This window comes from Sorex araneus, chromosome 4 (genome assembly GCF_027595985.1).
Source record: "Sorex araneus isolate mSorAra2 chromosome 4, mSorAra2.pri, whole genome shotgun sequence".
Classification (NCBI taxonomy): domain Eukaryota; kingdom Metazoa; phylum Chordata; class Mammalia; order Eulipotyphla; family Soricidae; genus Sorex; species Sorex araneus.
The window spans coordinates 10,180,183-10,197,323 of NC_073305.1; the positions used below are offsets into that span (position 1 = coordinate 10,180,183).

Sequence of the window (17,141 nt, forward strand, 5' to 3'; positions counted from 1 at the left end):
GGGACCATCCACTCCTGGGTTTGGCCTGTTTCATGCCGGTCTGCTCTGTGTTCGGTCTGTGTTGGCCTCTGCCTGTTGCGGTCCACACAGCTTCCGGCCACCGGGAGGCTCTGGGCTCAGCTTACTGCGCCCCAGGCACCAGCGGTGCATCTGGGATTTGGGCTGGGTATCCCAGCAGCCGGTTTCTCCCCACAGATGCCCGTCTATGTCACTGGGATCACCAACAACCAGAACCCTTTCTCCTTCGGCAACGCCGTGCCTGGCCTGACCTTCCACTGGTCTGTCACCAAGCGGGATATTCTGGATGTCCGGGGTCGGCACCACGAGGTAACCCCATCCTGACCAGTGTGGGGCCACCACGAGAGCCCTGTGTCCATGCCAGCAGGGGGCGCCCACGAGGCACCCTGAGTCCCACCAGCATGGGGGTCCATGCAGTCCCTCCATCCCAGTTTCACTCCTAGCCTGCTCCCAGCCCCACTCCTCTCTGAGGCCCATCAAGACCTGTCCCCAGCTGCCACCATGCTGTCCCCCCATCTCACAGGCACTCCAGCGCCCTCTCATCTCAGTCCCTTACTGTCACCACTTGAGAGGGGTGTTGGGGACTAGTGTGCCAGCCATTAAGCCAGCCAAGCCCCAGAACAGGAGTGAGTCCCAGGCTGTCGCTGGACCCCGGGGGGGAGATGCCACTTGCAGCTGAGGCGCCCTCGGCCTTACCCCTGGGCCACCCCCGAGTCCTCCATAGAGGGTCTGACCCCTCGCCCTGGCCGTGGGGGTTGCTGCAGAGCAGGGAGGAGACCAATGCGGACCCCCGGGTGCCCTCCAGTGGGCGCCTGACCTGGTGGTGATGGGGCCCCAATGTGAACACTCACTCCTGCCATTGGTCCCTTGGCAGGAGGCTCTGGGGGTCCATGCCCAGCTCAGCACCCCCAGGCCATCCCCCTCCCGGTGGTCAGAGCCTGTACATGCACTCTGATGGCTCAGAGGAACCCCGTGTCCTCACGCTGGCCAGGGTCACCTCGGGGTACTGCTCAGCGCCCATGTGTCTGTGGCTGACCCAGACCTGGGCTCGCGGCCCTGAGAGCGAACACAGCGGGAGGCTCCCCTTAGCTCTCTAAGTGCCAGGGCCCCGCGGGCCCTCCCTGAAGCGCGTCCGTGTCTGCAGGCGTCCATCCGGCTCCCCTCACAACACAACTTCGCCATGAATGTGCACGGCCGGGGGCGAGGCCGCACGGGGCTGCGAGTGGTGGTCAGGGCCCTGGACCCCGCTGCCGGGCAGCTGCAGGACCGGGCCGCGGAGCTGTCAGATGAGATCCAGATCCAGGTGAGGTTGGCAGCGGGGGACCCTGGCTACTGCGGAAGGCCAGGGGTCAGCGTGCAGAGGAGGGAAGGGCCGCAAGCTCCTCAAGCGGCAGGTCCAGCTGTTTGGAGTTGGGGGTCCCCTCTCGGGAGGGCACAGCAGCTGGGAGTGGTCAGCCAGGCATTTGCTGTCCGGAAACTCTGAGGACCTCAGAGAGGCAGCCTGACCCCCACTGCCCACACCTCTCAACTCGGCTGCGATCAGAGGCCAAAACCCAGGGTTACACATCAGACTGGCCTCGAGGGTGCCTTGGAAAAGGCGTGACCCCTCCCCCCAAAAAAGGTTCTCAGGGTCCCTGCCATCGTTCCTGTGTCAGGACCCAGAGCCCCACGACTCTCTCATGCAGACTCAGCACCCCAACATACACACAGACATCATGCATCTCCACACCCCCATGTCTCCGCATGTAAACATACATAGACACACATGTGCATGTTGAGACGGAGAGACATGTACCCACGTGTGTATGCTGACTCGGGGAGACAGACCCACCTGCACATGTGCATACAGACACAGAGAGGCACAGACGCACTCTCCCAGTGGAAAATAAAAATTGGTTCTAGGGCTGGAGCAATGGAACGGTGGGGTGGGCGCTTGCCTTGCATGCAGCCAACCTAGGTTCAATCTCCAGCACCCACTATGGTCCCCTGAGCCCCACCAGGAGTGATTCCTGAGAGCAAAGCCAGGAGTAGGCCCTGAGCACTGCCCATTGTGGCCCCAAAACAAAAGCAAGTTGTGACATTGATCACGGAATTAAAGACGGGGACTCATAATTTCCTAAGCTTATGCTCTCAGTTGGGACAATAATGCCCCTGCCTCAGTTTCTCTAGACCGCACAGGGGAATTGAGTCCAGGAGATGCTTCAGAACGTTGAAATTAATCTGTTGAGTCCATTGGGGTGCTTAGAAGTGACCATTTTTGCCAGCATTGGGAAAGGAGAGGTTGGCCCAAGGAGATGGCAGGACCTAGGGTCGATGCTCATCCCACTGGGGTGTAGCCCTGCTGCCTTAGGACATGCACAGGGCGGGGTTCAGAGTTCTGGGGTGAGCATTGCTGCCCAGGGCTGCAGGCCATGACTTTCTGCAGGCCCCAGGGATGAGGGGAACTTGCAAGACCCCACATCACCAGGGTCGCCTGCTCTGGCTCCATCTGGACTGGAATGGGAAGGACTGAGGTTAGGACCCTGTGGACCATGGACAGGGTCATCACAAGAAAGGGCAGCCCAGCTCTCTGCAGACTCGGCCCCAGCAAGTCCCGCCCTGGCCTGTCTGCTGCCCCCACCCAGCCTGTGCACCCCCAGGCCTGTCTGTCCCCCCACCCCATGTGCACCCCCAGGCCTGTCGGACCCCCCACCCCATGTACACCACCATGCCTGTCTGTCCCCCCAACCTTGTGCACCGCTGGGCCTATCTCCCCGCCCTGTGTGTACCCCTAGATCTGCCCCCCATGTGTGTCTCGACCAGGCTCCCTCCTGCAACCCAGGGAAGGTGACGCCCCCTGCCCCAAAAGGATGGAAACGTAAACACTCACACACTCAGGCACAGCCGAGGCCCAGAGGCCCCAGCCTCACGGGAAGCCGCTGTATCTGTCGCCTCCCTCAGGTATTTGAGAAGCTGCGGCTGCTGAGCCCTGGAATAGAAGCAGAACAAATACTAATGTCACCCAACTCGTTTATAAAGCTCCAGACAAACAGGTACGTGAGTCAGCGCCGCTTCCCGCCCCTCCGCGCCACCTCATTTGTCAAAGTTGGCAGGAGCCGTGAGCCGTGGCCCCGAGCGCACCCCCCATCTCCCGCGCCTGCTCCTCACTACACCCGGAAACCCGGGAGAGCTGCTGAGCCCCAGCCCCTCACTGGGAAGGAAGGAGCAGCAAGGGGTGGGCTTCCGAGCCCCCCACCCCACTGTTCCAGGGACGTGGCTGTGGTGGTGGAGCGCGTAGTGGCCTGCTTGAGGCCCAAGCTTACTCCCCACACGGCAGAGCCCCCACAGCGTGTCGCCGGTGAGCCCTGGGCCCATGCGGCTGCAGGAGCATCCTGGAAGGGGTCCTCTCCCCCCAGCCGCACTGCAGGGGGCCCCGTACGGGACTCTCGCCCCTGTGATGCAACCCCTCCAAGGTGAACCACAGGGGGACATGCACACCTTGATCCTACCCTCACACACGCTTGTGCACACACAAACATACACACGCTAACACATGCTCGTGCACACACACACATACACACACTCGTTCCTCTCTTAGTACACTGGGTTGGGAGCCACACCCAGTGGTGCTTGAGAGCTTTGCCCAGCTCTGTGCTGGGAGCCTGCAGGGCCGGGATCACACTCCAGCTTCTGCATGTAGAGCCGACACTCAGGCCTCTGGGTTGTCTCCCCAGCCCTGAGAACAAGCTTTAAGGCAGGTCTGGGGTTTGCCTCAGGGAAAGGGACTTTGGATGCCCTGCAGCGTGACCTGGGGCTGTGAGCACCACCCAGGCCATCCCTGTGCCTCAGGCATGCACACACACGCACACACAAACCCGCTTCACATCCCTCAGGCATGCACACATGCTCACACAGACCCTTTCCACATCCCTCAGACATATGCAGTCTCATATACACACTCATACACACTCACATGCACACACATATAAACACATGTACACACACATTCAAATATACTCACGCAAAACACTTTAACATATGTGTACACGTAAAGCACTTTCACATATGTGCACTTATACACACACAATCACATGCATGTACACTCATGTACACACATATACACTCATACCCTCATGTGCACACACTCACGTACATGCACTTACACTCAAACACATACACCACATATACTGTCACATACACTCGTGTATACTTTTACATACACACAATATACTTTCACATATGTGTACTTATAGATATGCTCGTATACACATACACTCACATGCATTCACATAGACACATGCACATATGCATGCGCACACGCACTCATATACATAGACACATATACACCTCAGGGTCTGGGGTACATTGGGGGTGTAGCTCTCTGGTGTGAGTTGGTGGGTTTGGGGTGCACAGAGGGGCTCTGCCTTCCTGCCCTGTGTGAGGTGGTGGGTTTGGGGTGCCGTGGGGGGCCCCTCCTTTGTTAAGTGCTGGGCTCAGGGACAGACCTGCTTCCTGACTGCCCGAGTGGCTCTGGGGGTCCCACGGGCCCCGCGGGAACAGAATAGCAGGAGCCTGAGCTCGTTTTAGTGCTCAGGGTGCATAGTAAGGCCTGTGCTGGGCCCGGGTTGGGCAGTCTGCAGGCCGTGGGCTCTGCTGGGAGCTGTGTCCCCTGGGCCGGGGCCCTCCCTCACCTCCGCACACGAGTCCCCACCGCCCCCTTCCCCGGCAGCCGCTCTCCTCCGGGGCTGCCAGCGCAGGCTCCCGGGGCCTGGGGCCCGGGACGGGCGTTTCCCCTCCCAGAGCCCAGTTAACCCTGCGCGGCCATCCCGCTGCACACGGACCCACTCTCGCTCCCAGGGACGGTGTCGCCGCCCTCAGCTACCGCGTCCTGGACGGGCCCGAGAAGGTTCCGCTCGTGCACATGGACGAGAAAGGCTTCCTGGTGTCTGGCTCTGCCGTGGGCATGTCCACCATCCAGATCACCGCCCAGGAGCATTTTGGGACCAACCAAACCATCCTCGTCGCTGTGAAGGTAGGACCTGCCAGTCCCGCTCTGGGGCGAGGCCAGGCCGGGGAGGTGGTGGGTGAGGGTGGGTGCAGCGCCCGAGGCAGCCACGGGTCCTGGGGAAAGTTCAGGCTCCTCTCGTCTCTGTCGTGACCCTCTTGTCTCTTGGATGGGGACACTGACCCCAGCTGTGCCTGGGCTGGCGCCTCAGAGTCCAGACCAGGGGCACTGAAGGCATAGGCCAGGCCCCAGCCGCCCGGAGAACAAGACCTAGTTCTGGAAGTGACCGGTGAAGGCCAGCGTGGAGGGCGTCAGGCAGCACTGTGGTCCAGTCTTCCTCGCCGACCCCCGTGGGTTCCGCAGCTCTCTCATGCCCACCCTCCACCTTTCTCTGCTCCTCGTGTGCCCCGGGTCCCGGGTTTGTTCAGAACAGAATTTCTTCCCAGCCCTCCTCACAGCCACTCTCTCAAAGGGAGATGTCGTAGGGGTTTCCCAGCTCCGAGCAGGTGGCCTTCTGTGTCCAAGGGACCCGCATGGGAGACCAGCCCCTCTTCCTCTCCACAGCAGGCACGATGTCTGGGGGCTGTGGGGCGCCAGCTTCCTATCCAGGAAGGGCATATGAGTCAGCCAAGGCTATCCCCTTTATAAGGGGGCTGCACCCAAGGGTGCTTGGGGCACCTCCTACACACTGCTCGGAGGCCCTTCCGGGCAGTGCTCAGGGAACCATGAGGGTCTGGGGATCGAGGATTGAGCCTGGGGCTATGTGGGAGCACCTGCACTCAGGGCCTTTCAGCGTCTCAGCCACCAAGGTTGATCTTTGGAACTCGGGTCCCTGCACCCTGATGCCCACCGTGCCCTCCCTCCCTGTCACCGCTGCCCCCGTGCCTCCCAGCAGGGAGGTGTCTGTGCGTGAGTGGCACTCTGCTCCCCCGAGGCACTGGGCACGGGCCAGGGGCACGAGTGAGCCCCTCCTCTTCCCAGCTCCCCTGAGCCAGGCCAGCCTCGTGGGCTTCCTGAGAGCATCCCCTCCTCGGGAGGGTTTGGAGGGACACACCTGTCACCACCCTGTCACTGTGCCCCCCTAGGTGTCCCCCGTGTCTTACCTGAGGATCTCCATGAGCCCTGCCCTGCACACCCCCAACAAGGATGCCCTGACGGCCCTGCCTTTGGGAATGACCGTGACCTTCACTGTCCACTTCCACGACAACTCAGGAGACGTTTTCCACGCCCACAACTCTGTCCTCAACTTCGCCACCAACAGGTAGGGGTGGGCGGCACGTCCTTCTCCCTGGGGTTCAGCGGGGCCCTCATGGGACCCAGAGGCGTCCCAGGGCACAGACAGGAAGTGGGACCAGGGAAGTGAGACTCCAGGCTGGGGGTTGGTGGGCAGCTAGACGGTCTATGTCAGGGTTTTTGTGACTCGTGGGAGCTGGACCAGGGGAGGCGAGAGCTCAGACATTGTCCTGGCCCTGTGGCCCCTGCACGGATCAGACTGAAGAGCAGAGAGGATCGGCCGGCAGGGCAGAGGCCCGCTGAGCGCCATGGCTGCTTGGCGGCTGAGACAGGCCGAGCCAGGGGGTGGGCATCTGTGCTGAGCACATGGGCCAACATGCCCCCCGCACCCTGGGCAACAGCAGCTTCCCCGGGACTTCTGAGAAAGGCTCATCCAGCGGCCACGGTGCCAGCAGCTGTCCCTGGAAGCAGGGGCTCCCCTGACACCGGGCCCCCCCTCTCCTGGCTCCCCTGACACCGGGCCCCTCTCTCCTGGCCCGCAGGGATGAGTTCGTGCAGATTGGGAAGGGCTCGACCAACCACACCTGCGTGGTGCGGGCCGTCAGCGTGGGCCTTACCCTGCTCAGTGCCTGGGACGCTGAGCACGCCGGCCTCTCCGACTTCGTGCCGCTACCCGTCGTCCAGGCCATCTCCCCACAGCTGTCCGGCACGGTGGTGGTGGGAGATGTCCTCTGCCTGTCCACCACCCTGCTCAGTCCTGAAGGTGAGCTCCATGCCAGCCCCTCCTGCTGCCTCTCTGGGCAGGCGAGCTCCACTGACCACTCGGCCACTCCCTGAGTGCCCAGCACTGGTCGGCCGAGAGCTGCTGCTGAGGGCACAGCCACACTCGCCCTTCACACAGGAGCTCACCAGCCCTGCGTTGGGTAGAGTTCTGGAACTTTCTGCCTGTGTCTAGACTGGCTCGGTAGCGCTGTGGGGAACTGAGCGTTAGGTTTCCTTTTCATTTCTCTCGGTTTCTGGGCCACACTGGGCAGGAGAAAGGACCCTGTCCTGCTTTAGAAGGAGGCTTAGGTGGGGGTAAGCGTCAGCAGAGTTCAGCTATTCCCACGCAGTGTCTACAATTACTGTTTGGGTGTTTGGTTTGTTTTTGGGTTTTGTATTTTTTTTTTCCAAATTGGCCTCTTAATTGTTTTTTGACATAGTTAAATTCGTTTTGAAAGGAGGTTATGCGCTGACTGTGAAGAAGAGCAGATGTCATCTGCCATAATAGGAAATGGTTGTCGAGTTCTTTGATGGCACAAGTGTGATGTGTTTGACTCTCAGCGGAGAGAGATGCTCGACTGACAGCTCAGAGCGGGACTGCTGCCTGGCTAAAGGGGATGGACAGGCAGATGCCCTGGGGCCAAGGGTCCAGGACAGGGGAAGGATCTCGGGACCCTGGGAGGGGCCCTGAGGCTGTGTGTTGGGGCCTCAGGGGTACCACGTGCGGGAGGGGCTGGGGCACCTGTGGCTGCAGAGCTGGCTTCTCTCCTCGGTGCCCTCTGCGGGACTGGAGGCCAGGCCTGCAGCATGGCCATGCCCAGCGGGCAAGAGTGTCCGCCCTGGGCGGGAGGCTGACCTGACAACGGGGCTCCCTCCGCCAGGCCTCCCCGGGACCTGGAGCTCCTCTGCCAGCAACATCCTCCACGTGGACCCCAAGACAGGCGTGGCAGTGGCCCGGGATATGGGACCCGTGACCGTGCACTACGAGGTCGCCGGGCACCTGAGGACGTACAAGGAGGTGAGGCTTTGGGACTCGGGGGGCCCTGCACGGCCGAACTTCAGTATCAGTCGCAAGTCCCTCAGCTTTGAGAAAGAGGCGTCTGGCTGGGCCCCTCCAGTTCTCTGCTCTGGGACCCTCCTCCCTGCACCTTGGGGCTCCCGCAGCGTCCCCACAGGCTCTCCACGCTGTCGAGGCCAGTGGGCAGGAAGGGCCCGGTGGGCCTTTCCCAGGGCGGTAGCCGTGGGTGGCCAGGCCACCAAGTGACGTCACCAGCCAAGTTGAGCCTCCCCTGGCGATCACCTTCCAGTCTTTCTGGGGGCGAGCAAGACTGTGCTCCCCCCCTCGCCCCTGCAGTGAGTCAGTGCGTTCAGTTTGGCCGTACACGCCTCAGCTAAGCGCTTGTTTGCGCCCCGGCAGCTCTGCCCCTTAGTTCTGCAGCTCAGCCAGCCAGTGGCACAGAGGGACGCCTGTGTCCCTGGAAGCTGCTCGGCCCGGGCAGGACCTGGGCAGCAGGGCGCGAGGGGCGCAGGGGCTGCATATCCTCGCAGGTCCTGGGCTGTGTTGGACTCTGGGGTGGGGGGGGGGGGGGTCTGTGCCGCTGAGACTGAGTGCCTGGGCGGGGCTGCCTGGTTCCAAGCCCCGCTTGGCTGCTGAGACTCGGCATCTCCGTTCTCGGGCTGTGACAGGGCGGTCTGAAGGGAGCCCTTAGAGTTGTCACCAGTTGCTTAGGCAGGTTTGAGACCCTGTGCCTGGTGCAGTCGGAGCCAGGACAGGGTGTGGGTCCAGGTGCTCAGCCAAGAGACCCAGGGTGCACCCTCAGTGGGCCCCCGTGGGTGGGCGGAGACCAGGCGTGGGCTGGGGAGGAGTCATCAGAGCACAGACACCGTTTGGGTGTGGGATGGGGCGGCGTGAGGGGAAGACAGGGTATGGGGGTGTGGCAGTGACCGACGTGGGGGCAGGCCTGGGGGTACAGGGCAGGAAGGAGCAGGGGGAGACGGGAGGGAGGTGGGCCTTGGCACTGTGGGCCCCAGGCCGAGTGTGGAGATGGCGTCTGTCTCCCCCCTCCCAGATTGTGGTTAGCGCCCCCCAGAGGATCCTGGCACATCGCGCCCGCCCCGGCCAGCCCAGTGCCCAGGATGTGGTGTTCTCCAGAGTGGCCGTCACCCTGGGCGACAGGAGCTCCAACCTGCGAGGTACAGTGAGCAGCAGTGTGGAGCCAGGGCCGGGACCAGGGGGCTGCTGCACCCCCGAGTCCCGCCAGAGCACCGGGCTCACCTGCTCCTTCCAGTTCTTGGGGCATTTGGGTCTCCGGGGAGCCTGGCACCCAGAAATGCCACGGCAGGTGCCACAGGGAAACATAAGGAGGCTCCGGGCCACACCGGCGGCTCTGGTGCCTGGAATCACCTCTCCTGAGGTGGCACATTCCAGCACTGTCCCAAGAGCTTTGGGTAGCAGCTGCCAAACATCCACTCTTTGACCCAGACGCTCTTTTTGTTTTTGTTTTGGTGGGAAAGGGGCACATCTAGTGGTGCTCAGGACTTACTCCTGGCTCTGTGCTCAGGGATCACTCCTGGTGGGCTCAGGGAACCCTATGGGGTGCCGGGCATTGAACCCAGGTCAGCCGCATGCAACGCAAATGCCCTCCCCGCTGTGCTATGGCTCCAGCCCCTCGGGCTGTTTCTGTTTTGCTTTTGTTTGGGCGCCACCCCGACAGTGCTGGGGGCTGACGCCTGGCTCTGCACTCAGGGATCACACTAGGCAGTGCTCAGGGGCCAGGTGTGGCCTCCCAGGCTGTTCTTGAGATCCCCGTGCAGCAGGGGGCACAGTGCTAGCACCTCCTGGGGACCCAGGCCCCTCTGCCAGCCTCCCTGCAGCGGCTGAAATGAGAGGACCATTGCCCTCCTAGAGGGCTGGACCCACCTATCCTGGCCACCCCCCTGTGGCAGGAAGGGGCAGTGGATCACTGTGGGCGGGGGCCCCCTGGGGTACTCAGGCACAGCTTGAGTTTATGGTCAGAAACAGCAGCTGGCTCTGATGGAACCTGGCCACCATCCGGGGGGATGGGGACGGGGGATGGGGACGGCTGGCTGCTCTTGAAAAATATTTGGGGGGGCCACACCTGACAGTGCTCAGGGCTACCTCCTGGCTACGCACTCAAATCGCTCCCGGTGGGCTCAGGCGACCTTAGGGGATGCCGGGGACCGACCCTGAGCCAACTGCGCGCCAGGCCCTCCCCGCTGTCCTCTCACTCGGGCCCGTGCCTTGGCCCTGGCTTGTCGCTAGGTGAGTGCTCCCCCGCCCAGCTGGAGGTGGTCGAGGCCCTGCACCCCGAGTCCCTCATTGGCTGCCAGCTCCAGTTCCAGCAGGACGACTTCGACTTCCCAGCTCAGGATGTCGTCACGGCCGAGCCCAGCTTTGACACGTCTCTGGGTGAGTTTGTGGTGGGAGGTGCCGGGGGGGAGGCCAAGAGTGTTTGACTTCGGGGGACACTTTGCTGGAGTGTGCTTGGCTCCCAGGGCCCTCAGTCCAGCAGGGGAGGGCCCCTGGGGGCTGTGGAGGAGGAGGGGTGCCTGGTCAGGGCCCGGGTGAGTGCGGGCGGCCAGGCAGACACCCCGTCCGTCCCCGCAGGCCAGTACCTGTGCTCGGTGACCATGCGCAGGCTGACGGACAAGCAGCTGAAGCAGCTCAGCATGAAGAAGGCGGCACTGGTGGCCACCGCCTCGCTCGTGGGCCGCCACCTGCAGGCAGAGCAGGTGGGCGCTGAGGTGCCCTTCAGCCCCGGCCTCTATGCCGACCAGGCCGAGATCCTCCTGAGCAACCACTACAGCAGCGCCGAGGTCAAGGTCTTCGGAGCCGCCGAGATCCTGGAGGGCCTGGAGGCGAGCTGCGGGAAGGCCTGGGGGGCAGGCGGGGGACAGGGGCGGTGGAGGGGGCTGGGGGCTGGGCCCCTTGCCAAGTCGGAGCCACTGGCATTCAGACCGGCCTCTGCTCTCGTGTCCCTGGCAAGGTCAGTCTAAGCACAGCCGTGGGCAGCCCCCCAGAGCCCCCAGTCTGTGCCTCTCCCGCACGGAAGGGGGAGAAGCCACAGGTTGTCCACGCAGGCCGGGGACACTCCCGCTCCTGCTGACCACTTGGTCCTCCAAGTGCCGTGTCGGGGCCCTGCGTTCCCTGCCTGTCGAGTCGGGTGAAGGAGCTCGTGGCTGCCGGGGGCTTGTGGGTGGCGAGGGTGCACGGCCACCTGGGGGCATTGGGCACAGCTTCACAGGCCGCTCTCCGGGCTCCTGGCGCTCTGCCCTTCTCTCCAGGCACCAGGGGCCATCCTCTGCCCAGGAGGTGGCGCTCAGAGGCTCCGGAGGGAGGAGGGCGTGTGGAGCGCAGTGCGGTGCTCACCCAGTGGCCCGGCCTCTGCCCTAGGTGAAATCCGGGTCACCGGCTGTGCTGGCCTTCGCGAAGGAGAAGTCCCTGGGGCTGCCCAGCTTCATCACCTACACCGTCGGGGTCTCGGACCCGGCCGCCGGCAGCCAGGGGCCTCTGTCCACCGCCCTGACCTTCTTCAGCCCCACCACGAACCAGGCCATCAGTATCCCGGTCACCGTGGCCTTCCTGATGGACCGCCGAGGCTCCGGGCCCCGTGAGTGGTGGGGCAGGGCCACAGCTGGGCACAGGGAGGTGTGGGCGTCGGGACATGGGGTGTCGGGACTGGGCAGTGGGGCCAGGTGTGTCCTCCTGCTCCTCAAGGCTCCCAGCCCTCAGGCCGCTGTCCCTGCCCGGGCTCTGCCCACCGCCACTGCCCAGAGAGCTGGTCGGCTGTCACCATCCCTCCTGCCGAACCCTCAGACGGGTCCCCCATTGATCAGGGAGATGAAAACCAATGCAAGACACCTCTCCTGGGCCTGCTGCGCCTCCCTCTGGCCAGTTGGCATCCGCGTGCGGGCAGAGGGACCAAGGACCCCACCCCCTCCCTGTAATACAGTGCCTGGAGTTAACACAGGGGTGAAGGGACAGGTCTGGAATGTGGCTCAGCGGGTGAAGGAGGAGGCGGAGGGGCTGACAGGGGGCCGGCCCCTAAGGCAAGTCTGGGGTGCGCCAGGGGCCCCCCCTTCCTGTCGAATGGGGGTGCAGAAAGGGCCCTGCTAAGGGCTGGGGGCAGGCCGGGCAGGAGGAGCCTTTGCCTGCGCGTGTTTCTTCCCTGTGGCTGGGTCACCTCTTGGGGGCTCGGGCTGCTGAGCGGTCAGCGCTGGGCCCTGGGTGACGGTGGTGTTCCGTGTGGACAGACGGATCCAGCCTCTTCCAGCACTTCCTGGACTCCTACCAGGTCATGTTCTTCACGCTCTTCGCCCTGCTGGCCGGGACGGCCGTCATGATCATAGGTGAGCAGGCACCCCGGGAGCCCCCTCCCAGGCCCTCCGGCCCCGCTCTGAGCCCCCACTTCCCGCAGCCTACCACACCATCTGTGCACCCCGGGAGCACTCCTCGCCCGCGGCCCTGGCGCCCCGCTCCAGCCCGCAGCACAGCCCCCACTGTGAGTAGCGGCCTGCCGGGCTCTCTCCGGGTCCATCGCCCCACCCCCTGCGGATCTGGCTTTGTGGCCCGGGTTGGGGGCTGGACTCTTACAGAGTAGCCGTGTTCTGGGCAACTAGTTTTACTGCCTTCCTGGCCTTGCAGTGGGCACCCCCCTTCCTGGGCTCTGGCCCTGGGGTCTCGTGGGCACGCCCGGCCCCTCAGAGCCTTTGTGCCCCCACAGTAGTGGCCCCTTTGTGCCACGGTTTCGTCAGGGATTTCACCAGTGAGCTGTGCGCTCCAGCCCTCTTCCCCTCGGCGGGTACCAGCCGGTCACCCCACTGATAGCTACAGTGGGCACGGCGGACTCTGACGCACCCTCCTCCTGCCCCATCCAGATGCAGCTGCCTTGTCACCGACTTCTTTCAACGCGCTGCCCCCGGTGCGCAGAACCAGCCCACCCTCGGGGCTGTGGAGCCCAGCCTATACCTCCCACTAGGCCATGCAGCCGGGCACAGCCGGAGGCACGCCCACTGGAGCCACGCCCACAGGGCTGGGCCACGCCCACTGGGGCAGGAGCCATGCCCCTGGGTGGCCACGCCCATCGGGGCTGGGCCACGCCCACTGGGGGGAACCTGTCCTGGCTCCCCAGCCTGCCTGGAGCTCTCGGCTCACCTGCCGCTTCGCTTGAGCTTGGAGAAAAGCCTCGAAGCCCGTTTTGTACTTTCTCTTTTTCTTTCTCCTTACTTGGGCCCCGAGCTGAGACGCCCCGGCTCATGCCTGGTGGTCCGGGGGTCTGGGCGAGAGGCGCATGTGTGTCCCTTGCCGGCCGCTCAGAGCCCGCCGCAGCTCTGGGGAGACGGCGACTGGACAGGTCCGAGGGCTGCGGTGATCTCAGGGACAGGACTTTTTCCTTGCTTAGTATTTCTGTGAGGTTCTCTTCCCCACGGAAACGTTTCTTTCCCCCAGCCTAGCTTCTGCTTAAAAAACAAAGGGAGCGCACAGATGGGGGGCGTCTCAGGGAGGCCACCGGGTGCCCCCGGCCCAGCAGCACACGGCACGCCACGTAACGCGGGTCACAGCGGTGGCTCCATCTGACTTGATTGTAGCTCCGCCAGGCCAGGCCCCGGCCTGGGTCACCCGCCTCCTGTCAGCACGAGGCGTCCAGTGTGGGGACAGATGGCCTTGAGCTCCTCCCTCCCGCCGTGTCCGCACACAGAGCCCGGAGCCCCCGCGTTCCTCCTCCTCTCCGTGCCACCTCAGCACATCTGAGCCTCCCCCCACCCCGGCCCCTCCCGGCTCCCGCCCCGAGGCCACGGCCAGTGGCACTGCTCTCAGGAAGAGCCGGAGGCGCAGCCCGAGCGTCTCCGGGCGTGGTGGGACCCTGAGCCTCAGCTGTGAATCCCCGTCAGTTCCTGGGCCCGGGCCACGGGCCGGGCCGTGTGTGTGTCTTCTGGCAGCTCAGACAGGAAGCATTGTGCCTTGGGTGTTACTTGAGCTCAGACTGACACCTTGGATGTAAATAGGTGCGTTTCTACTGGGTTTATTTAATAAAGCTCCGTTTAATTTCTTACGAGGCGTGTGGTTGCTGCTGGAGCCTCGACCTCCCCCCGGCATTGCTCCCGGCCACGCAGGTCTGGTCTGCTCCACCCTCCGAGGCCTCCTGCCCGGCACTGACCAGCCGGCCACACAGCTGCAGGTGTGGGCTGTCCCTGCCCGGGGGCACCCGCTCTCAGGCACCTGGGCCCACACTAGTGGCAGCTCCCTTGCCCGGTCACCCTCACCCCAAGCCTCCACCTGTCCAGGTGTTCGTGCCCTCTGGGCTGGCCCTCAGCTGCCCCTTCCCGGGCATATCCCAGGGCACCCTGCAAAGGCCCAGACTCTGGGAGGCTCCCATCACAAGTCAGAGAAACTTGGGGCCCCCAGGGTACCCACTTGTTCGACACACCTTGTCCCGGACGTGGCACTGGCCCTGAACAGCAGAGGCCACCCCGAGGCTCCCAGCGCCTGCAGTGAGATGTCCCAGTGAACAGTCAGGGGCGGCCGCCACTGTGACTGGGCCAATGCCCAGTGCTCCCGGGCCCCTGCCCTGTGGGCCGCACGGCCCTTGCCAGCGGGTCTTTCCCCAGCCTGGAAAATGGGCTGGGGTCCTTTCCGAGGAAGGGACCTGAAAGCCATGAGCCCTCCCACGGTCAGTGCTGTGCCACGCCAGCCACTGTCGCTATTAAGTGGCAGGGACCTGTGAGGGGCCCGCTGGGGACAGCGCTGGCTGCCAGCGTGATGGCATGCGAGACAGGTGAGTGGGAAGGCGGGGGGTTCCCGTCTCCTCCTGGGCCCTATGGTCTGGGGACGTTTGTCTTTCTCAGAGTGGCAGTGCAGGAACTAGGGCTGGCAGGGCTGGGACCCCAGAGTGTCACCTGCACGTCACGTGACAAGGTGTGTAACCAGGGTCAGGTGCGTGAGCCCTGCTCCTGGGAAGGGGGGGGGAGCAGTTTGGGGTTTTGAAGGTCAGCAAGGTTCCTGGGAGGGCTGGAGAATAGAGGCCAAGAGGTTGTGTCTGCCCCGATTGTCTCTTCTTGATCCGTGTCCGCTCTCATGTCGAGAGGCTCTCACAGACCTTGTCAGAGTGAGTCAGAACTGAGAACGGGGGAAACTGAGGCCCAGTGGTGGTAGGGACCAGCCCAGGGTTGGGCCTGATAATACCCCATGTCCCTGCTGTCCAGCGTGACCGGGACAGCTGCGAGGGTACCGGGAAGGGGCCCTGAGCGTCCAGCGCTGATTCGTTCTCCAGGAGCCAGAGAAGAGCCACAATTGCAGCACGGAGCAAAGTGAATCCTCTCAGCCGAGAGGGTGAGAAGAGGGAAGCCCAGAGAGCGCCGAGCAGGGCCGGATCGTCTGTTCCTTGGTTCAGTTTTATGTGGTGTGTAATTAGCGAATCCGATTCTGTGGAGGATTTCATTAGTGGCCTCATCAGGTGACTGCCTGCTGTGGGGGAGTATTTACTGAAAGCAAATAAAGGCTATTTACAAGCAGCCGGGAAGTGGGGTCTGAAGGCCGGGGGCTCCCCGCTCAGGCACCGTGCTCCCTGTGGACGTGGGGCACGACGGAGCTCAGCACACAGGCCCCGGTGCCGAGGCCACTCACCACCCAGGGCCCTTGGGTGCTCCTTCGCCCCCTGAGCCTTGGCGCCTGCCCCTGTCACAGGCGTGCTGAGCTGCAGGGGTGCCTGCTGCACGGGGCGAGCAGGTATGGGGTGCTCAATACATATTTTTTCTTCTATCTCTTTTTTTTTTTTTTTTTTTGCTCTTTTGGGTCACGCTGGCGATGCTCAGGGGTTAGTCCTAACTGTAGTCGGGAATCACTCCTGGCGGAGCTCAGGGGACCCTATGGGATGCCGGGGACTGAACCCGGGTCGGCTGTGTGCGAAGCAAACGCCCTCCCCGCTTTAGTGTCCCTCTGGCCCCTCAATCCATATTTCTTCCTTTCCCTACTCGGCGCTCTAGGCCGCCACCCTCAGTCTCCGCAGAAGCCGTCCTGTGACAGCCCATGGGAGCCTCCTGCTCACAGCAGCCAGGCCCTGGCCGTGACCGCAACGACATGTCACCACCATCACTGTCACTGCAGATTCCCTAGAGACTCCCCAGACCCTGCATGGGCAGTTAAAGACCTTCCGTGGGAACAAAACTCATGTTTCAACATGGTTTGACAACACGCCACCTGAGAGGGGGGGAGCCCGGGCCTCCCAGCCCGCTGTCCCGAACCCAGGGCCCCTGCAGACGCGGCCAGTCGCTCCCACCGTCCGGGTTCCACCACGCAGGACCCAGCCTTCCCGCAGCCCCCGCCAGTCAGCCGGGTCGGCTGAGTCCCACCGTTGCCCCCCAGGTTCGCTGAGCCCCTCCTCTTTGAAGAGATGGCAGGGGCCACTTTTAGCTCACCCAGAATCAAGGATGGGAAACTGTCAACTCGCACTCTCCTTGGCAACTGGGGTTGGACCTGGGGAGGCGCAGGGCGGGGCGGCAGCTCCATGCTGCTGCCCAAGCAAGGGTGAGTCCCCCTGAGATGGGCTTTGTGGGCAGCTCAGAAACAGGGCAGGGGCGCGGCGGCACGTGGCGAGGAGACGTGACCCACTCGGCGTCTCCTGCTCGCCCGTGGGAGGGTGCGGAGACGGGGGTGCCAGTGGGAGGACCTCGCCAGGGCTGCTGCCCGGGGCCCGGCTGCTGGAGGCAGGGTCATGTTGGTTGCCAAGAGAACAGCGCAGTTCCCTACGCCAGGAAAGTCGCTTCGCTGTAATGCAGGCCCTGCCTGTCCCCGTGTTTATCTGTTTACCCGCCAGGGGCTTATTAGCGCCTGTTAACTTCTGGCAGCGTCCCCCGGCCTGGCTGGCGCTGAGCCGTGAAGGGGCAGAGCGAACCCACCCAGCACCTTCTGCAGGGTACCTTGGGGGGTGCCAGCTTTGCAGCAGTCTCCCAGCCTTACGGGGATGACGAGGTGCAGGGGAGGAAGTACTGGGTTTGGGGTTTTTTTTGCCTTTTTTGGGGGGGGTCACACCCAGCGATGCTCAGGTGTGACCCCCCCAAGTAGTTCCCTGCTACTCCTGGCAGTGCTCGGGGAACCATATGGGATGCCGGGGATTGAACCCATGTT

At 63.5% G+C, this 17,141-nt stretch overlaps 1 protein-coding gene across 1 annotated transcript in view; it reads left to right on the forward strand.

Moving 5' to 3' along the window:
- NUP210 (nucleoporin 210) overlaps positions 1–14,070 on the forward strand; it is a 61,490-nt gene extending 47,420 nt beyond the window's left edge. Inside the window, exons 27-40 of the mRNA XM_055134966.1 lie at positions 196–327; positions 1,163–1,321; positions 2,959–3,050; positions 4,855–5,029; positions 6,088–6,263; positions 6,778–6,998; positions 7,879–8,015; positions 9,067–9,190; positions 10,281–10,427; positions 10,626–10,876; positions 11,412–11,628; positions 12,272–12,367; positions 12,436–12,519; positions 12,896–14,070. Coding sequence (XP_054990941.1) covers positions 196–327; positions 1,163–1,321; positions 2,959–3,050; positions 4,855–5,029; positions 6,088–6,263; positions 6,778–6,998; positions 7,879–8,015; positions 9,067–9,190; positions 10,281–10,427; positions 10,626–10,876; positions 11,412–11,628; positions 12,272–12,367; positions 12,436–12,519; positions 12,896–12,996 — 2,112 coding nt within the window. The 3' untranslated portion in view covers positions 12,997–14,070. The remainder of the gene's footprint in view (positions 1–195; positions 328–1,162; positions 1,322–2,958; positions 3,051–4,854; positions 5,030–6,087; positions 6,264–6,777; positions 6,999–7,878; positions 8,016–9,066; positions 9,191–10,280; positions 10,428–10,625; positions 10,877–11,411; positions 11,629–12,271; positions 12,368–12,435; positions 12,520–12,895) is intronic.
- Positions 14,071–17,141: the final 3,071 nt, after the last annotated feature.